General features: G+C 36.9%; 1 protein-coding gene across 1 annotated transcript in view; it reads right to left on the reverse strand.

Annotated features, from left to right (window-relative positions):
* Positions 1 to 5,702: 5,702 nt before the first annotated feature.
* Positions 5,703 to 23,034, reverse strand: part of EDIL3 (EGF like repeats and discoidin domains 3) — a gene marked incomplete at both ends in the record, with an annotated part of 260,749 nt that continues 243,417 nt past the window's right edge. The window contains 2 exons of the mRNA XM_082335828.1: positions 5,703 to 5,852; positions 16,244 to 16,399. Coding sequence (XP_082191954.1) covers positions 5,703 to 5,852; positions 16,244 to 16,399 — 306 coding nt within the window. The remainder of the gene's footprint in view (positions 5,853 to 16,243; positions 16,400 to 23,034) is intronic.

Genomic DNA, 23,034 nt, shown 5'->3' on the forward strand with positions numbered 1-23,034 from the left:
GCTTCTAAACCAGCAGGAAAGCAGCATCAGAAACATTGTCATGATGAATGCAGAAACATTGTCATGATGAATGGACTGTGCTCTGACCATTCCCTCCATTTGCTGTGCCTCACCTGTATTTCACCAGGTTATTCGTGCTTCCCATACATGCCCATACATGTGGAGCCTCCTTCTAAATTGATATATACTATATCAAAACACAACTGTTATTAACATATACAAGTAAAATATATTTTGCTGCATTCTTAGCAAGTTAAACTGTGAGGCCAAGACATGTTTCCATGTTCTTATGTTCAGAGACATTTAAATTTATGCATTCACAGCTCCCCAAATGCTGATACTGATTTGTATCATTAAAAGATAATTTGTGATAAATGTGGTTATAAAGCTACACAAGACTTACACGTGTGCCTTTTATGCTTTATATTCTTAACTTAAAGCAATCTTTCACATCTTAAAGTGTATTTCTCTATTAAGAAAATTATGCAAATTTAAAGAAAAACAGAAAATAAAAAGTTTGTATCAGTAAAATATCTTCTGTTTTATCCTATTCTATTTTATAAGCCTAAGTGATCACAGGTCACTTAGTGATGACTAAGTGAACAGATTAACCTCCTGTTATTTGAATCTAAGGTACAAAGCAAGTATAATTGTATTTACCACAGAAATATCAGAGCTACATATTTTAGAATGATGTAGCATATTGATATGCATGTTTATCCCTTGAGCTCATTAGCAACAGGTATGGGAGGATGGATATTGAAAAATAATTGCTATTCTGAAGAGAATTATTCGTTATTTTCTCTCATTGTCTTCATTAGAGTTCCTGGGGATCTACATTATGAGGAATAAGAGGAAAAATCCCTTGTCACTTTTTCAGGAACAGGCCCCGTGTTTCATGAAGGAGCTGCAATTTATAATTAAAAGTCAGAAAGATTCAAGATGTATATTTTCAGAAATTTATGATTGAAGTGCTAATATTCAGCCATCATTCACCAAACATAATCCTCTTTTTGTGTGCATCATTATATTCTCATTTTTACAACCAGTGGAGATATGTCATCAGAAAAAATTGCAACATCAATTCTGTGACTTTTCTGTTGAAAGATGATACGCTGTTAAATGTTCAGACCACACATTTGGCAGACAAAGTACCTGTTGCAGTGCATACTCGAGGGTGGTTTTAATCTCCAAAAGACAATTTTTGGTAAAAGGACACAAGCTGAAATGGATTTGAAACAAAAGCATGCATATCTGTGAGCTTATTCTGGATCAGTAAGGAGTAAACCACTGAAGCTCCATCTCTCATAGGAACACAAAACTTTAAAATTTTTTAAAAATCTCAATGTTCAAAATTGTGGGTGAATGGCTTTTACATGCACTACTTTAACCTCTAGGCTTTTTCAGAAATTGAAGTAATACAGTGAACTAAACTGAGAAATTTTGGGAAGTGGGCTGTACAGCAAATAAAGTGAAGGTATGTGAGGGCGTGAGCAAGTACCGGCCCTGCTTTGGCATCTCCGCTGGAAGCCTCATAGCGTTGCAGGTGCTGTTTATCTTTTTGGAAATTAATTTGCCTATGCCGGAATGGAGAAGAGGGGATAAGGACTGATAAATATCCCAAGAAATTGGACTTAAAGGAAATGAAATTGTCAGTTTACCTTTCTGGTGCTCATTCAGAGAGCATATTTTTATTTCCTATTTTTAGGCTCATTCAAACCTTTGCTTTTTTATCTGAAAGAACAAAGGGAACACATTGAAGGGAGCGCAGCACCACAGTTGATTTTGCCAGAAATAAACTTACCTACTACAAAGACCCCGTGAATGAATCCAGGAAAATGCCACATCATATCTCTGCTCTGCATTTGCTGCCAGTGAGGCTGAGATAAGTGGCGTGTCCTTCAAGGTATTGCAATATAAGTGCTTAAAAAATGACCTCATTTTTCAAAAGTTTTATTGTTAAGTTTGAAGACTAGACAAGGTCATACTGGTTTTACATCATTCTACATGATTTAGAGTATATACAAAACCATTTGAATATTACACAGCTTGAAAGGTTGCAAAGGTCATTGTGTCTGAGATACTTTTGTACTTACTGACACATCAGAAGCCAGCACTGAATATTATAGTTCATATTTGTTGTATAGCAAAGATACACTCATTTAGTATCCTTAGTCTTCAAAACTGACACTAATTTGTATGCAGCCATTCCAAAAGAGAAAGTCAACCTCAAAACCAGAGCCAGTTAATGTGATATGCCCTTAACAGAACAGAAATAAAATGGAGCCTCATGCCAGTGCTTTATTTCCCAGGCTATAAATGTAGCACATTACAGAGCTACAGAAACGTGAAGTCTGCCTACAAATACTTAAATGTTTCAGGGTGAAATTTAATTAGGAGAACATTTTCAGTCTTGCTCAATGCCATTGTTACAATTAATACAGAAGTCGAGGATCATTTCAGAGTGTTTCTCCATTCCCCGTTCAAAGGACATATCCTGCACTTATTTCTGGTTTTGGGATGCCAGTTGCTTTCACTGGGAGAGTACAGTCATGTTAATTTATAACTTAACCCTTATGTCAATGGTGTTCACCAAGATAAGAAAATAAAATTAAAGGGAAAAATTTTAATTCTAGACCATAATCTGATTCTCATCTGTTTTGTTAAATCTGAAGTATTCCACAGAAGTCAAGAGTTATTTCATACTTACACTGCTGACACTGGGAGCAGAATTTGGTACTATGGCTGCACAATGCCATTTAAAGCAAGCTTCTTGGTAGCTAAGGAATAATTTCTTTAGAAAAGGCCCCAGTACGTTGGCTGAAATTGTAAGGGTATCACATATATGATTCTTTTACAAATTATCACAGAGTGTTATCACAATGGATATGGAGCTTTCTTTGCAGGTTGTGAAGACTGCTGGCAGATGAAAGCTGACACAGGACATACAGATGAAAATACCTGACTCTAAATTAATACAAAATAAAAATACTGTGTTCGGTATCATGACAACGTTATTTTTTATGCAGATGAATGGATAACAATTAAATTACTAAGCCAAGAAAGATTAATTCAAAACCAAAATTGAAGTTGCAAAAGATTAATAACATGAAAAAAATCATTGAAGAACACAGAACAAATAGTTCAAAAGAATATTAAAACAAGCTGGTAAACTAGGGAACCTAATTTTCAGAAATGGGCTTCCATTTTTTGGGTACAGTCGACTAGTGGAATAGCTACATGCTATTCTTCATAACTGTAATTAAATTCAGGGTCAACTGGTCTCCCACAAGAGGAAAATGTTTTTGGACCTCTTTAAATATTCTGTGTGCCCTAAAGAGATAGGTATTACTTTTTTTTTCTTTTTTTTTTAGAGCCTAAAGTGCAAAACATGGGCAATAGCTAATTTAGGAATACATTTGTTCTCCATTATTCAGAATTTTTTTGCTCTTTAGAAGTACCATCATGATTGACTTTCTCTTTAAAATCGCTTACTATGTTTGAAGACCACTCCATATATACATCATTACGGAATGCTGTTAACACAGTTACAGACAAGACAGTAACAGTCTAGTGGCTTTTGTTATGCAGCACAAAGTAAAAAATAAAAAACAAACTTAGCAGTGTTGCACAGGACCTCAACATTTCTTACACATACTTTTACCTTTACAAGACTCTTCTTTAGAAGTCCTTAAATGTCTAAGCCTTACAAAATAAATACTTGTATAAATACAGTTTAAGGATTAAGTCATTTTATAGAGGCATGGTGTTCTGCTTGTTAAAATGTGACAGTTTAAGTGACACTATCAGAAAACCGCCACCAATATATCCCCAATTCTTGTATGTAAAATTCCTGGCTGCTATTCTAGAGTCTTTCACAGTTCAATGGATAATATATTTTGTCTGTGGTGAAGAATGTGTGATTAAATGCAGGTTTTTGAAATCCAAACCATTTTGTTTCCAAAGTAAACTTTGCCCTTTGCAGACTGTGAGCCAACTAGCTGTTTGCCTGGGAAACAGTGCCCAGGTTCATACTTCAGCGTTTCGGTGAGAATGTAATTGTGACAAAAAATAAGTTCAGTGACATTTGCTAAAACATGCAGCTGTATATATATATCTATGTCTCTCCACATCAGCATGTTATGAAATTAAAAGGCTGGCAGTAGTCACAAATGCTGTTATTTCAGGTAACAGATAAAAGGTCCCCTCGCTCCTTGTCCCAGGATTTTTTTAGACTTCGGTGCTACACTAACATAGTCAAATTATTTCAAAGCACCTTATGCCAAAGAAACTCGGAGTGCTTTATGAAGGTTGGTATCGTTATCTCCATCGTCAGGGGAAACTGAGGCATGGTGGGAGATTGTCCCCCGTACTGCTCCACTTTTCCTCCTAAAGCCTACTTTTTAAACTGGGGTCCTCAATGGTTATCATGTAATTAAGACAACATAGTGTGTATGAAGCATTTCTGTAGATGAGGCATGATAAAAATTAGGCTCCTCGTGGCTCACTGGCATATGTCTGAAAAGACATAGTTGGGAGTGGAGGGTCCCAAGGGCCCAGCTTAGATGAACTCCTATGATACCTCTTGCTTTCATTTCTGGGAGGAAGGCTGTGACTGCTACCATAAGAAGAACCTACCTGGAGGGTTTCCTGGCAGTAAGTAAATCATTCCTCCTGTGTGTCTTTCAGCATTTGATTCAATCACCCTACATTTACCTCCTCACAGAAATTAAGGAGGATTCTGAAAGAAGTAATTGGGCAGGCAGCTCCATCTAGGGTTGTGTGCTCACCTCTGGGCAAGTCAAGAAATGGGTTCAGGATTTCTGATGCACTGTGTGCCTTTACCTATGTGGGTGCTTAAGATGAGATACCACAAGTACCCTGGCATCTCATCTCAGCCTCCTTTAAAAAGTGCATCTCAAGCAGAATTAATAGACTTTGGCAAATTCATTAACTTCATAATATACTGACAGCAGATTTTGCTCCATATGCAAACAGGTCACCTCTTTCAAGGAAAATAACATTAGTGATGATACTCAACAGAAAAGATGGAGGTCATGTCTATAGCATGCAAAATAGAGAAGGAAAATGGGGTTAGTTAGGAAAACCTTTTGGGTGCATGGACTCTGCTGTTCAGATGAAAGTGATGAAAGGTAGCTTGTAATAGCACAGGTACTGTGTTTTACAGTACCACAGAGTATCTTCCAAAATATATGTCATAAATACTGACAGTGTTTGATAGGCACAATTACTATAATGCAGTCATCCCCAAGTAAACTTATTGCTAAAAGCTGCAGTATCACTTTTTGCAAGTAAGATGACAGTATGATTTATGGAGAACTCGTCAGCCCAATGTTTCTAAAGCTGCAAATGAGCTTTGCCATGCTATTTCTCTTCCCTTGTAAAAAGGATGCTGCTGTTTTTCCCTAACATGTTTCAACTAGTGTGAACAACTCAAAGGAAAACTAGAAAGAGAATTCCACAGCAGAAGGGACAACACTAACAGATTTCAAGGACAAAATCAGATTGGATCATTTAAAGGGCAGGCTTAGACCTCCTTGCAAAAGACAGTTAGTGGCCTACCATAAAATGAGCACTTGTTCATGAAAAACCCACTCAGCATCCTACAGGCTTTGCACAGTTTCTTCTATGGAGGGACTTTTAGCTACACCGAGATCTGCGATGCCTAATGGAGATCCACCTCAGTCCTCCGCTGTGCAGCCCAGCAGCTCTGACCGCAGGGTGATCCTGCCATACCATGACCATGGGAGGATGCGGATGTGCCGGGCGTAGATCGGAGGGTCAATGACGTTCTTACGGTGCGTGTCATTGTCAAAATTTCCCTGGAACACCTGAAGGGCAAGTAAGGAGAAGATTTAAGCCTATGTGGCGTAAGGAACAGTTGTGGTACACCTCTGATGTCCCTGGGTACCTCCCTGCTCTCCATGCTGAATTTTGATCATCTGGGCACCTAACTGGTGCTGCAAAGAGCACCTGCATTTGCTAAGACCTGGGGATTGCATTGTATTTCACGGACCTCGGAGCTGGGTATGAGCGTGGTACGCTCAGCCCCGGTGCAGATTTAGCCTTTGATTCAAAGCTTAATCTGCTGTTCTACCAACACCCAGGGCCCTCCTCTGAAAGTTACATAAAAATCATTAACATTTAAAAAATTAAAATGTCTTTTTACTTGGCATTTGTATCATGTCAAATTAAACCCAGGAGATCCTGTTATTGTTTCCAACAAAGTAACATTAATAATTAAAGTTAAGAAGAATTTTTTGTTGTATCACTTATGAATGCAGCTTGGATGCAACTATATATACCCTTGTAAAGTTAGTGATTATCAAGGATACTATCTTCTTCTGTCAAACAAAATTCAGCATATGAATTAAGGGCATTGGTTTTGGATCAAATTAAAAATCTTAGCACAGTACAGTGCACGTTACGATGTTATTTCCACTAGCATGGGTTAACCAATATGTAAGTGAGTTCCCAAACGTCTGGGTTAAAACAGTGCTGGATTTTTCCCCTGGCAGCCACTATTTAAATTCAAAGGCCACAGCACCACTTTTTGGCAAAGTTATCAGATTATTCTCTTGGGATATTTTCAGTTTATATAGGAAATGTTCATTCTCTTCAAATGTCAGCCAATTCACTTCTCAGTTGTCAAAACTGTATTTGATGACTTTTTGACTTGAAATGAATGAGTTTTGTTTCCATCATGCGGAGAAGGAATGTGGACCTCCTGAAGAAGGGCTTATATGACTGAATTAGTGCAGAATGACAAGTTTCCTAGTTCTTAGGAAAAATGTCAAAGGTTGAATTCAGAAGAGGCTGATCTACTACTTTAGCCCTTAAGCTGGTTCTTTTTGACATGTTTACAAAGCACTACATGAAAATCTTCACTTTTTGGTCTCTATCTTGCACATTTTCTTTGAGTTTTGAAAGCTTCTCTGAAGTGCTATCAATTTGGCATCTCGAATAAAACATGTATCTTCCACAAGTGCTGCTCTTTCACAAGCGATAAATTTCCCTTCTCATCTGGCATCTCACTAACACAGAGATGGGAGCATTAAAGCACCTAGGAGTTAAGATAGATGGATAAAATTGCAGAAAGACTGACCACAGAAACAACGGTGCTGTGAGTCTAAGGAAAAAGTGTATTTACCACAGGAAAAATTGTTTGTTGCCCACGTACAGTGTTGATTACATAAATGAGCTAGAGCTTGGGCTAACAAGATTGTGCCTGAATTTGAGTTTGATTTGTGGCAATATAGCACACAATAAAAGGCAGTAAGATTATTATTGGAGTTACAGAGTAGCACCTGCCAATGTACAATCTGCAGCTAGGAAAGCTTAAAAGTAAATTTTTTTCATTTGATTTCTTGTGCATACATGCAATGTATCTGTTGATATTTTTTACCAAGCCAGATGATAAGCAATGCAGAACTGCAGAGAATTCTTGCTGCAGAGCTACTGGAAAATTTTTTTATTCTCTATTTTTTTTTTCCCTACGGAAGACATATTTCAGAGATAACATTTAAATGAAAGCATAGAACAAAAACCATTGTTGTTTACCAGAAGAACCCGTCTACAGCCCCAATATTTGTATCCGCATATAGCTATGCAAAATAAATAGAAGTATGTGATGCAAACGAAGTAACAAACATAGCTGAACAAGGTAGGATTATGTCATTTATTTAGAGCAGGAAAACAAGAATTAAATTTTATTTCTAACTCATACATGATTTCATTAGCACTTGAAATCAAACTCATCTGTTTCAGAGGTTAATTTATGCAAATCTGAAATTCACCTTCCCTTGAAATTCAAGATCCAGTTTCAAGAAATTAACTAAATGTGCTAGATCAGAAAAAGGATTTTAGGGAAATAAATTTATCAGAAAGCAAGGGAAGCTTTGTCAGCATCCACAAATGTGACCTGCATGAAATGTAATATTCTAAGAGCAAATTTACTGGATTTTTTTGCTCTGGACCCATGGTAAATTTCTTATGGGAAAAATATATTCTTTGTCACTCTTCATTTTACTTCAGCCTAAGTTTCTAATGGAGTCAAGAAACATGGAAAGAGCAGGGAGGACAAAGGACAAAAACTGTACATCTGATTTATCAGCAGAAAAAAACTATTTCTGTAGCCAAATGTAATTTTTCTTTAATTACCTGTTGCTTTATGCCCAAATAGTCAATACTAAATGAACCACCTAAACAATTAAAACCTTTGAAGAGCCAGTAGCCTCATACCATACATGTTCACTCCTCACATTTTTTTCTCATTTTATTTCAGTATAGAACACCTCTGAAGACTGTAATGATTCATTGGCATTCAAGAAGATGATGTTGGAGTTATGATACATAGCTTTATATAATTTTTCAGTTGAAAAAAAATGCCCAATGACAATAAAAAGCAAGCTGATTAGTGGTCAAGGAATAAAGAGCAGAATGTAAGTTATTAATGTGTCAGCGCCTAAAGCCCACACATATCTTCATTTTGAGTTCTGAGGGGGTGAAGTTCTGGTCCTGCCTTATCTCAAGCAGCAACTATACAGAGTGAAGTGGCAAGATGGCCACAAGCACAGAACATCCTTTTGCAAATTATTAAATGGACTAAGTCTCTTCATCCTGTCCCCTTACCAGAGCCATGAGGGGACAAGGAATTACAGCAGGTTGGTCTTGAGCTACCTAAAGGTCACGCTTCACCATACAACACATAATTAAACTGTGGCACAGCTTCCACCGCCTTTAACTACTGTTAAAGATCAGATAAACTATTAGGGGCAAAATCAGCAGGGTCTATTAAAAATACAGATAGAAGAAAGCCGGAGGCTGGGAAGGTACACTAGGGAAGAATAACAGCCTATGTTTTCTATTATGTCTAGTCATCTGCTACAGGATGCTTCCCTCCCTTGGATAGAGCTTCAGCCTCACACAGCCCAGTGGCTCCCACATTACAAGATGCCTGTGTTGGTAAAAGTGGACTCAAGCTCCTGCATTTTGACAATCCTATTGTAGAATGTTAAAGATTTTACAGTGAATATATCTACTTATGTCAGTCTGCATACTTAAAAGGTGTAACTTGCTAAAACATTTACTCAGCAGCTTCAGCAAGTTTACACATACACCCCCCCCCACATATGTGTAGCTCCTCTGTAGCTTAGTCTCTTACAGCTGCTATTAATATAAAAAAGTAGAAAACGTATGCTGTTGTACTTTTAAGTATGATAACTTATTTTATGATCAGTTCATGCAAAAGAGAATGAAAACCTGGAAAATATCTACTGATATTATCTGCAGAAAAGATTCCTGAAATATAAACAAGTCTTGTTTATAATTGCATCCAACAACAAATTTGGATATCTTGCCTTCAAACTTTCACTAAGATTTTTCAATAGAACTAAGTGTTTTATGGCATAAGCAGCAAATCCGAATAACAACAATGTAACTTGATTCATATTTTAAAAAGAAAACTATTGTATGTTTTATGATAGAATAATTTAGAAGAAATACCTGAAGAAGAATAGCTTGGGAAAAGTGGTGTTTATGACAAATGATGTTTGCTTTCTAGCTCCAAAAGTAGAGCTAGAAACCAGGTTTCAGGGCGTGTCCATTAACAGGTGGCTGCAGTGGGAAAGATTGTTTGTGGTGCTGTGTCAATGGATGTGTGAGGAGGATGAAAATTCTCTCCACAGAGAATCTTTCTGGATCTCATGTCTTGTAGAAACTTAAATTGCATGAAAAGTCTGCATCGGCCGTAGCATTATTGGTTCCTGCTATTTATAATGGCTGAGAGTTGAGACTTTAATATTCAAACCTCAGATGGTAAAGTTGCTATGATGTTGTCTGCTGTACCTTAACCGTATTTCTTATTCTGAGTGGAGTATTTTAAACATGTTATTTCATGGAGCAGTTAATCCTGCTCCTATTACAGGCAGATTATTTTAAAAGAATAGCTAGACCTAGCTTCTGTTTGGAGTTTGCTTCAGTGCAGAACATCTCAGTGTTTGGACAATAAAGGGGGTACTGTTCATTTAAAATCTAAAAGAACCTGGATGAAAACTAATTTTTGACAGCCATATTCCTTTATTTTGGAAACATTTTATTTCTTTATTACTAATCACTGAAGACTTACTTAAGCAAGAGAGGGAATTCACAGATTTGAACAGACTATTTACTTGCTTTGAAGTTTTTTGTTCTTGGTGGAGTAACTCTTTTCACCATGAAGAGTTACAAGTGAATGACACCAGGTAAAAGACAGTGAAAGATGTCTTGATTTCTCACCAGAAATAAAACTGCTGTTTATAGGCATACTCCATCCCATGGAAGATGCTTTCTGCTATAAAAGACTGGGCAGGGTTTTTTTAATATACATATATACATATGTAAACACATATGTATGTGTGTGTGTGCACATGTGTTTTTGGAGTGATTAAGAGGAGAAAAAAGACATTCCTTCTTTTCAGTTGTTATACATAAAAGCTCTGCAGGTGGGTGTAAATTTTCCACTCCTGATCTTAGCCATCCTCCTTTCTTCTTCCTCACTGAGCACTCTTCTCGGGACTGGCTAAAGAGTAAGGAGTTGGTTGGCATGCAATGGATAGCTATGCAAAAGCGTCCAGTGTCAGAAGAAGGACTGTTTTTTCCTTCTCTGTGACACATGAATAAGAATATGTATTACATGACCTTTATTATTTCTTCAAGTTCAGAACAGGTGTCAGGCAGATAAAACTTTTAAACTTGCAAAACATGCTATCACATTCTTGTTATTTTTTCCACTTGATCTATCTAATGATGCTACTAAAATGGGAATTTACTCCACTGTACATAGTTTATAAGTGCTTTATGATAGAAGGTTCAAAGCCAAGCAAAAAGAGAAATATTTTGAAGAACAACCTCCCTGCAGAAATGCTTACAGAAATTCAAGGTAGAGACTGTTAATATGAGCATGTTGTCTTCCTTCAGCTCTTAGTATGGTACAAGGGAGAGATATGTGAGCTGGAGGCACAACCTAGAATGAGTATAGCTAGATCTTCATCTGACACAAATCATGTTAACTGAAAGTAATAGAAGTCACTCATAATTTAAAGCAGTGCAGAAAAAAAAAATACTGTTAGATTAGAAATATTATTTTAAAAAATAGTATTAAATAATAATAATAATAATTTCAATAATATTAGTGAAAAAAAGTTCTTTAACTGTGCCAAGTATGTAGATTATATGTTGGAATTGAACCTATCAATGTAAACCAGGTGTTATAATTAAACACCAAACAGAAAAACCATTAGCAAATCTAGCAGAAAGATTTTTAACCTGACATGGTCTAACTTTTCATTTATAAGTAGGTTCCTGTCTTCTGTTGCTATAGCAATCAACTAGACATGCAAAACATGTAACTTATACCTAGTTCATCATTTTCGTGCACAAATCCAGTGGCTATTTGCATACTGGACATTGTCTACCTGCAGCTAATTGCACTGCTGATGGCTAATAATGACTGACAGTGATGCAGACTGCTAGATTCCTTTAGACTACTTTCAAATGTTCTCATCTTATTTGAAAAAACAGTCTCTAAAATGCCATTTGACATTGCAGCTGGCCTTGAGTTATCTACAGCAGGCTGTGCAATTTGTAAATCACATGTGGAATGTGATTAAAAAAAAAAAAAAGGTCAAATTTGGTTTGGATGTCCTTAGCTTTGGAGGCATAGTGAGCTACTGACCTCTAGTTGAGAAAAACAAGATAGCTATTACCTTTGGTCCTTTTTCTAAAATATATTTTCTTCCTGACTGCCAGCCTGGAATGTAATTTATTTTGCTTCTTGAAGACAACATGAAAAGCTTTCATATTTTGCAGGCAACACATTCAAACTATTTAAAATGAATGAGAAAGACTTCATTTTTTAAAGACATGCTTTTTTTCCTCCAGTACCTTTTCATCTGCATTCACAGAAGTTCAGCACCAATGTGAACTCAAATGTCTGGCTGTTAAAATAGCAGAAGCCAAACAAGGGCTGCAGGAGCTGCTGTTCTTGGAACAGCTTTTCCATTTGAAATGGTGCAAAGAAGAAAACTGAACACCATATTTTCTTCTGTTTGAAACAACTAATTTGTTGCAATTTATCAAAGGTACAGGCTGCACATAGTGCACTTGTGAATACAAGATACCAATATTTTTTTCCTTTGTAAAATAATTTCACAAATGATGAAAAGGAAGAAGTTCATAGCTTCAAGAATTCACTGAGATCCACTGATACATTAGGACTCATCCTGTAAACTGCTGAACAGTGAGATGTTCCGCACCAGGCAGGATTAAGCTCTCAGCTCTTACTTCGATGCATTTTAAAGTCACAATATTCATCTGCAAATCATTATTACCACCCTACCAATATCTCCATAATTTCTGTGTCTAAGACATTCTTTTTATCTTTGCTTTTCCAGAATGTAAAATGACATATTTTGTTAGGACTTTAAAAGCAGTTATTTTGCTTTTATCCTGTCTTCCTTTCCCTGAAAGTTTTTGAAACCATCTTTCTCCTAAATTATTGGATGATTGTACAAGGATCACAGGCTGAGTATCAGCTGAATAAATCACCTGCATAAGAAATAAGAAATCTATGTATTCTATCCTTCATAGAAGAAATCAAAGTGTTCAGTTAATAAATCGAATGAATGATGGTAAATTATGAATAATTTATGCTTGTTGCTGTTGATAGTTGCCAGCATCTATCTTTTATCTCCCTTCTGTATCTCCAGGGGACAGAAGAAACATTTCATGAAAGTTCCACTTTGCTGTGAAAACATGGTTTCTTCTACAATGTCTTGCATTTTGGGCCAAATCTTGTATCTTAACTTAAGCTAAGGAAATTGTCGATCCTGTGCAAAGATGTTACTATCAGACAGGACCAATGACGTTACTTCTTTTCTGCTCCCCATAGATGAGGAACAGCATTGCTTTTTCTTTGGCTATTTTTATTTTTCATTTATATTTTTGTTCCAGCCAGTATTTCTGGTGCTATACACATCCAGTGGGCAAATCCCATCAGAGCATACTGCATCGACACACACCTAGCTGGAGTGGTAATGAAGGGTTTAGTGTCAAAATGGAAGGTTTTACTGGATGACGCTCCATGTCTCTGGCCGAATGCAATTTATGTATTCTCAGTAATGAAATGGATGATAGAAATAGATTTGTCTGTTAAAAGTGCAGATGTGGCCAGGCTTTTCCCATTTTCAAAAGTGGGATCAAAATTGGAGTGGTCCAAGAGTGGTCTCGACAAATTGGAGAAATGTGCAGAAGATCAGCGGTGCAATTTCATAATGATGAGTAGCAAGCCAAACCTTAGGAAGTCATAACCAATGTCACAGGTACAATATGGAGAATGATGGAGCACACAGTAGTTCTGTGCTAAAGATTGCAGCACTACAACAAGCGTGGGAAACCACACTTCAGGAAGATCTGGTCCAAGCAGAATGATCTGAGGTTGAGAAAACATATCCTTTGAGGAAAGACTGAAAGAACGAAGATTACTTTTTCCCCAGGAAGAAATTGAGAAGAAATAAGTTAACATGTTTCAACCAAAACAAACCACCTGAAAAGAGGAAGATAAAATCATGTTTTTGTGTCCTCTGAGAAGAGGGTGGATGTACTGCAGGGAGGGGGATAAGCAACCTTTCCACCTTTAAGGATATTTAAACACTGGAATAGACTGCTTGTATAGTAGAATTTTTATCACTAGCTGTTTCTACAAACATTTTAAATAATAATCTGATGGAGAATGGTGCAGGATATGAGCATTGTATGAGGTGAAGGACAGGTGAATGAATTAAGCCTTAGTTCTAACAATGAACTGTTTGCGCCTACTCCTAGGGCAGCAGGAAGTGACTTGGGGGTTGTTGAATCCCATTTTCTGCTGAGAAGACCTCAGAAGGGATGGGAGGACAGGAGCATAGTCTCTTCATAGGTCAAGAGGTGTATGTTTAGGTGCTGTCTTGAGATCCTTTCCAGTCCCACCTCCTATAAAGTTCACTAACTGACAGCTAGCATTTCTGGAATGTCAGACTCTGCCATCAGACTTTTGACTTCTCCAGACTTTTGTCATATGGGAAAAATTAAAAATAGTAAAGATATTTTGGAGTAATGTTTATGTATCAAAGACTGAGGTCTAGACTCGTATCAAGTGATCTTGTTTGTTTGTTTCATACAAATTTAAATTAAGACGTTATAACTTCTGATTTCCAGCTAAGCGTATTTGATCTCGCTCTGCTTTTAATTGGTCTTGATTTGTTAAAGAATCATAATAAGATGCATCTATTTTATTCTTAGGGATGTTAATTAATACAGGATGTGAGATGTTTTAATAAGACAATGATTAAGAGTTTTCCATTGCTCCTAACGGACTGTGCATGTAACAATTAACAATCCAGCAGACGATGAAAGCAAAAAGAATTTAATTGCCTTGGCAAATGTTATAAACAAGTGTAGATTGGAACAGTGCTGTTAAGTGAGAGTGCATTTTCTTTTAGAGTTGCTTATGACTGTTACTGTGTTTCTCACTGGAGACTTGACCACATGTTCATTCCCTTTTTCAGTAAAATTAATGCAACAGTTTGTTAATAGAAGTTTGGCTTGGAGAAGACATTTCTTTCACAGTAGATCTTTTGCTTCTGTTTTTAAATGCCAGGGATTTAAAATGCGATGTGTACAAAGTACTGAAGTGACTATCTGTCATTTATATTGAATGCATTTATGGTACATCTATGAAAGGTGAGTTGTTTGTTTCCAATTTTTATCTGACAACTAATTATACTAGACATATCCATAATCATTGGTGTCAGGACTGTCTCAGTTGGATGGCTAAAACAGCTGATTTTGTTTTCTTATCTAAAATCCTTTAGAAGTTGGTTGGGAAAAATCTCGGTGCAGGATAAAACCACAGTGAAGTGCCATTTGGCTTTTAAGAGTGGGACTTTATAGTGTCATCTTTGAATAATAATCTCACAAACATAACATGTCTATGCAGACACACAAATACAGTTATGTACATATTTAATACAGTAATTTAGGACACCCTCCCCTAATAAATGGGTGTACATTTGTTCAGTCATTTAAAATCAGTGAAATTTAAGAGATGCAGTTGTCTAACCCCTCATCAATAGATCCACCTGTACTCATACAACACATATCAATACATATCAAAATCTTCCTCATTACTTAAAAAAAAGTAAAATTAATTGACCCATATGAAGGGTATTATTTTTTTACTGAAGAATTTTTGTTTATTCTAAGAAAAATAAGTACAAGTGGGAATATTTATCACCCCAAATACAGATGTTAAAAACATCAGATTTGAGACATGCATAATCAGACATATTAGCCATCTGGTATTTTTATTAATGTATCTTTTGTTTCAATCAGACATAATCCCACTAAGATATTTAATAAATAATTCACATTTTGTCAGCTTGGTTAACGTTTCCCTTAAGCAATGCATATGCTGTAATCTCTTTCTTAACAGATGATATTACCAATTCAGGTATTTGTGGTATAAAAGTGTTATAAAGTTTAAAGAAAAGATATGATGAATAATATCCTAAATAATAACAGAAAAGCTAAATGCTTCCAGGTAAATCATCCAGAAAACCTACATTTTCTCTAGGCCTCTCATTAAACATTTGCAAAGGAAGTTGTGAAACTTTTTATGTTTTGTATTCATTTAATAGTGTAATAAAAATAATCTTTCCATTGGGTATTTGAAACCCTAGTGATTAATTTCCAGGGAAAAAGCCATCAATCCAAAATGGCTAGGTAATGAGGTGCCCTAAAGATGTGCTTTACAGAAAATTACAGAAAATAGTGCGTTCTTATCAAAATATGCACTGAGACACTGTTTTTGAATATACAAATAAACTGCTATTTAAATACCTTCTCCTCTAGAGTTAAAGGAAGAAATAATTCCAATAAATAGAGAACTGTAAAGTTTTATGTCCCATATTTAATAGTGTTAAATCAGCTGCATTGCACTGATAGGTATGATATTACTGCACTGTGAATGTCATTGTGTTATATGACTCTTTTTTATTCACCTTGACTTTTATCTGTGGGATCCTATGCATATGGAACCCTATAGAGCAGGCAGCATGCAATAATCTACAGGCTTCCAGCACTGGAGTTACTACAAATATAGTCCTCTGTAAATGCAACTGAAATATCAATTTTCTCTTTGCATTACCTTATCTTTCTTTTGTTTTTCATCTTGGTATATGATCCAGTGCTCCCCATCATTACTATAAGCAAGCTTGTAGGACCCCACAAATTGGACGTGACCAAAATCTTTAGCTCCTTGGGTAATTATGCCAGTGATTTTTGTAGGCACAAGCAGGTCAACCTAAACAAAACAGAACAGAAATAAAACAAAGCACAGGAGAGGGGAATTAGAACAGTTTCTCTTTGCAGTGTGACTTTACACCACACCAAAGCGAAATGGTACAGCATGTCACATGTTTGCAGACAGTACTTGGATGCAGGCAGGAAAACCCAGGGTTGTTAAGAAGCCCCTTAGTGCACGGTGAGAGAAGACCCAGTCCAAGAGGTGGCTTTGCACTGCTTTGCAACCATGCCCACCGCATGCTGACACCATAGACAGTAACTTTCGTTCTCCAAGCTCCAAGTTAATTTACTGTTGTTTTCTGTTACTTATTGTTTATACCACCTAATGACACAACATGGCTAACCTTGTACCATTTTCCATTGTGCTAGGTGCCGTATACGGTCCCAATAAAACAGCAGACTCCACTACAAATAATTTGTAGCCAAAAAGTGTTCCCATGTGCTCCTAATAATCGGAATGCAATATGCCAGAGGCTGATTCCCCAAGTGCTTTTCCATTTTCTTTGCAGTAACAGAGTCTTTTAAAACATTTGCTATCACACTTCTTTTCCTGCTGAACTTTTCTTCTCTCTTTAAGCCTTTATTTCTTTTTCTACCTCTAAAGCTCTAACTTTTTCATTCCTTGATTTTTTGAGTTCTTTATTTGATAATCTTATCACAAGACTTTTAAAAATGCAAGGCAGGAATCTTAAAGCCTAATAAAATCTGAGCTTTCAAGTGGCTTTCAGGTGGGTCAGCAAATCTGTGATGAGTTCTTTTGAACCAGAACGCAACACTGAATATAACAGATTCGGGCCAGATGCCTTGGATTAAAATGATCAAGGAACAGAATACAATAACAGAAGTAAATTGACCTAATAATGCATTTTTAGGGGAAGAATGGAGGAGTTGAATTCCCCATCAAAATTGACATTTTGTTGAAACGTGAAGGTAACACTGAGGCTTCATTCTGTGTCCTCCAGCAATGCGGCAAGCGAGTAAAAAAAAAAGAAAAAAGGTAGATTTATTTCATACAATAAATGGCTGTGAAACAGTTGGCATTTTTAATATTGTCTGTTAAATCAGGCAAGAGAGACTAATAGTAAAAATATTACAGTAAAATGAGAGGAGTGCTGAACTCCATGAGAAGATGAGCAATATGTTTTTACAACAAAAAATTAAAAAGAGAAGATGAAGAAATAAAGAATCTCTGGCTGATCAAATGCTGCAGATCCAGTGTTGCGATTTTGGGAAGCTGAGGCCCCCTAAGCAAACTAGATTTTGACTGGAATGTGGGGCAACACAGAAGAACAGATGTGATACAAAGCATAAGAAATTAATCATGAGAAAAGAAGGAAAAATAAACAAGTTTAAGAAGTCAGCTTGTCCAAGCTGATGCCTTTGAAAGATGGTCACTACAGTTTGGACTCCACAAAGAAGAAAACACAGAAAAGTGTAAGACTATATCTATAAGGAAAGAAGAAGAAAAATTACTCTTTAGAGCAATCAGACAAGGAAGACTGGAGACCCTTGCCCGAACATTTGAGGACAGGTAGCAAATAATGAGTAGCAAGTCCTTTTAAGAAAAGGAATGACTTAAAAGCTTCAATACTGAGATACTATGACACTAAGTGGAATATGTCATTGTCCACAGATGGTCCAAGAGTTTTGGTTGTACCAGAATGAACTAATTTATTGCCATCTGATAGCAGCAATGTTGGTCAGAGAAGCATTCCAGAATATGAGGGAAGTACCCTTGGGAGGCAAAAATCTTTTTGTTTTCTCTTTGGTCAATGGAGAGAGAGAGGGACTTAATCAACGGTCACTCAGAGCAGGAGTCCGCTTTGGATGCTCTCATGGACTGCTTGAAGGGACCTTTTTCTTCTGTAAGGAGTGCAGGGGGGCTTGCTTCCATAGCTTAAGTGGGCTTCTGGGAAATGAACACTGCTAAATAGTATAAGTCTTTCACGAATTAATAAACACCATTTCTCCAGACCTTGCTTCCAAATATTTTGGAGTCTAAATGAATAGCCTGTTTTTCAAAAAGGCTGATCTGGTAAGGAATCACTAATTGGTCCACACTTCCAGGCAGCAATTGAACTAAACATTTCAGAGTCAACTTTAGATTCTCTTTATAAATAATTTTAACATTAGCATTTTCCAAGTGTAACCTCTTCTTAGCAGAGAATGCTTCTTATACTAAAAGTTAATGTCTCTCCTGTTAACTTGAAAAAATGCCTCCATAAAAAAAGTTTATTTTTAAAATGTTGAAAGTAATCTAAAAAGATTTCACAAATATTTAACATGGCCATGACACTTAGAGTATTTCTCACTGAAATTCAGAACAGGGACAAAAAGTTCTCATTAAGATTCAGGGGATTTCAAAGGTAAAATCACAGTAAATCTTTATTATCACACAGATCCAGTGTTAATAAAAATGCCCTAGTAACAATTGTTTTGTGCTTATAGGACATTTCCAGTGGCCTTGTGCTCTTGCTCAGAAAAATGGTGTGGAAAGCTGAAAGGTCATTTGGCATATGTTCAATCTTTTTCTGAAAGAGTTACATAGTACTATGTAGAATATGTGTGTGTGTTTGTGTGTGTGTATCATATTTAAAACAATGAAAAAAAAAAGAAGTAATGAATAGACAGATTCTTTCCTAGTTCTTGACAATACAGACAATACATGTTGCTGGAGATGGAGGAAAAGAATAAAAGGATGTAGCACCAGCACCTCCTTCTCATACTTTAGTATCTTATTTACTTATTTATTCATAAGTTGATGAGAAGCCTTCAGGCAATAAAGATTGCTATTAACCTAGCATTGAAGAAATATAGCTTTTACTCTGTTGTTTTATTACCTTCTGCAAAGGGTTAACACCCTTGCTTTTCATTCTTCCTATTGAAAGTACTTTAGAGCAGAAAGGTGAGAATAATTTACTCCAATTTCTAGGCAAAACATCTGCATTTAAATAGTTTAAATACAAGTCATAACTTTGCATCAGGATGCAGAACACTTTTATTCAGTTAGTGCAGACTGCAAGTAATAGGCAATCCAACAAATTACCAGGGAGAGAAGTTGAATTAACGCAAAACTACTGTGTACTCTTGTGCTGGTTTTGGCGGGGATAGAGTTAATTTTTTCCATATTAGTTTGTATGGGACTATGTTTTGGATTTGTGCTGAAATCAGTATTGATAATACAGGGATGTTTTCATTATTGCTGAGCAGTGCTTACACAGAGTCAAGGCCTTTTCTGCTTCTCACACCACCCCACCAGCGAGTAGGCTGGGGGTGCACAAGAAGTTGGGAGGGGACACAGCTGGGACAGCTGACCCCAACTGACCAAAGGGATGTCCCATACCATATGACGTCATGCTCAGCAATAAAAGCTGGGGGAAGAAGAAGGAAGGGGGAGACGTTCAGAGTGATGGCCTTTGTTTTCCCAAGTCACCGTTATGCGTGATGAAGGCCTGCTTTCCTGGAGATGGCTGAACACCTGCCTGCTGATGGCAAGTAGTGAATGAATTCCTTCTTTTGCTTTGCTTGTGTGCACAGCTTTTACCTGAGCTATTAAACTGTCTTTCCCTCAGCCTACGAGTCTTCTCACTTTTACTCTTCCGATTCTCTCTCCCATCACACTGCGGGGGAGTGAGCAAACTGCTGTGTCGCGCTTAGTTGCTGGCTGGGGTTAAACCATGACAACTCTTCAAAGCTGAAAGTGATTAACAGAATCAGAACGTGACTTTGTCTTTTTCAATGCAGCAGAATTTAGAACGAGGTAGAGGCAATTAGTCTGCGACTGATAGGATCATTAGCTGATTACAAGAAGAACCATGGTTTACAGTTTAATGTACATTTCTACAAGCAGCTGATCAAAAAGCAGTTTAACATCCAGTTTAACATCTTGTGTCTGACAGAACTCTCTTGGGCTATAGCTATTCCTTTTGTACATATGTGTCTCCCGCCTTGCTTCAGATGCTAAAGACGATTCAGTGTGATTTGGAGGAGAATGAATTTAAGAAAAGCACAAAGATAAATACACCTGAATAGGAAACATTTTTAATGAACCACTGCACAGATGTGCAGCATGAACTGTGTGTCACTGTGCAGTTAAATGTGGAGTGACTAGTGCTTGTACTGTAAGTAGGTCTTCTTGATCAGGAGAAAACTGTCCATGCATGCTCTGTCCCTGCTCTCAGTAGTCCAAAGCTAATAAACCTCAACTCTCAGCTTCTGACTATGTAGATGTGCCCAGTCTTCATAGAGCCACCTTTGCACATGAACTCCTTGAGAACTGCAACTTACAGATGCAGAGACCTTCTCCCTGGCAACATTGACTTCTCCCAAGAGCAGGAACATAAGGATGAGACATTTCTAGACATTTGGGACAGCTGCTGATAAACCAGTTTGGATCTGCAAGCAGTATAACTGCATTTGCATGTACTGTGCTTGAGCACAGCTATACCGTTTCTGGACTCAAGATAGTCCTCATGGTGATGCATTGCCTGCCACAACCTACTGGCTTCAGTCTCCATTACATCAGGAAGCTCAATGCAAGTGGAGTAGATATGCCATGAAATATCAACCATAACTTTCTGAACATGCCCTCCCCACTTGCAACACACCTTTTCCCTCTTCTACATACTTAGTGGAAACAAATTAAATTCCAGGTACTTGCTGGGACTATTAAGGAGGCAGGACAGCACATGAATGATAAGCCATGTGCGGACAGGACTCAGGAGAGGAAGTGGGTAGCTTTCATGAGATCACATGTGGAAGCTGAGTGATCACACAGCTCAAGTCTCTCCTGGGACAGAAATACACACTGTGACTCTGGCTTACAAGAAGGCAAGCCTCAAGAAGACACAAACTGCAGAAGTCTCCAGCACCTCAGACATTAAAAGGGGAGATGGATCTAGATGGCCCTATATGGCAACTGGATCTGGGCAGCCTTGCTTGATCAGGTGGGGTTGGACCAGATGACCCCCAGAGGTCCCTTCCAACCTCAATCATTCTGTGCTTCTCTAACACCTAGCAAAACCCAGCCATACTGCCCAAAGCATTGGAGACTGGGAAACCAATAAGCATAGGTAGGCTGCTTTTACACTGACAAGCAGCACAGTGCAATGGGCACAGATCTGTAAAGCAAAGCAGCTGATATGGAGAACAGGATGTCTACACAGTGTGTGCTGCAGGGTTTTTACTTCCAGCTAGTCTGGACCAACTTTTGAAGCATGTCTTTTGGCTTGATATCATCTGAAAGGAAACCATTTCATGCTCTGTGAGGATACACCATCATGTGAACCAACGCACGAAAATATAAAATAAAATAAAATAAAATAAAATAAAATAAAATAAAACAAAGCAAAACAAAACAAAACAAAATAAAATAAAATAAAATAAAGTAAAATAAAATAAAATAAAACAAAACAAAACAAAATAAAATAAAATAAAATAAAATAAAATGTATTTATATTTAATTGTATTTATTTACATTTAAATGTATTTACATTTAATTGGGTCTGTATTAGCTAGTATATGTTTAAAATTAAACTTCTTCTCATGAACCCTGGAAGAGTTGGGTTGTTTTCAGATGAAATAAGATTGGAGTGCCAATCTTTTTCTGCTTTAAAAATGTGGGGTTTGTTTTGCTTGCTTCTTTTTCGATTTAAACTTAGACCCTCAACATTATTTTAACATTGTGCCACTATATTTTTAACATCTGTAGTCCTCTAGGCTAAGATAATAAATAAATCTCTTATTTTCTTATTTACTCTTATTTGCCTCTTCTTAAAGAGCACATTCCCCCTGAATTGCTTTATGACTGCAGCAACTTCATATAAGAAACAAGTTAGAAAGAATACCATGTACCATCAGCTGTCCCCAGTACAATTTAAAAACGAGAAACTGGGGTGTGAGGCCTGTTGCTTGAAATCCCCACGGACCGTGAAAAATATATCTCAGGCCATTATTCTGAAATTTTTTAAGTGAAACACACACACAAGCTCACAGGCCACTTCCTTTCCATGAGCAACTTCTTAAGAAGCAGCTACTTCTTAAATAGTACAGACTGTGTGACTCCTTCATTAATATATTTATGTACTTAGTTGTAATGGTTATATAGGTATTATGGGAAAAAGAGAAAAAAACACCTCAATTACTATAGAATTTATATGATCAACTTCATAGCCATTTTAAAAGCAGCATCTATTTCTTACAGAGAAATTTTTTTTAACCATACTTTACTAAACCATGACTAATCTCATTTCCTTGCTATCTCAAACCTAAAATTTAAAAAAAAAAAAAAAAAAAAAAAAGAGCAAATTTAGTTTTAAGATCTGGATTTTCAAAAGCACGAAAGGGAGTTTCTATGCATTTCCTATGGGAACTCAAGGCAGTTGATGTTCTGCAGCTGTAGTATCAGCACACTTGTAAATCCCGCCTGCAGCATACACAAGATAATACTGTTTTCATACTGATCCTGCAAACTCGAATGCCTGCTGTGAGTGTCAGTAACTCCCACAACTTATCAGGGAGTATTCATGTCCTCATGGGAAATGGCAGTACCCGGTATGTCCAGGTCTGAACACAGTCTGACGTAAAAGAAAATTTAGTATTTCAAAATTATAACATCAGTGATGATTAAATCTA

Source organism: Platalea leucorodia (assembly GCF_965183815.1).
Source record: "Platalea leucorodia genome assembly, chromosome: Z".
NCBI lineage: Eukaryota > Metazoa > Chordata > Aves > Pelecaniformes > Threskiornithidae > Platalea > Platalea leucorodia.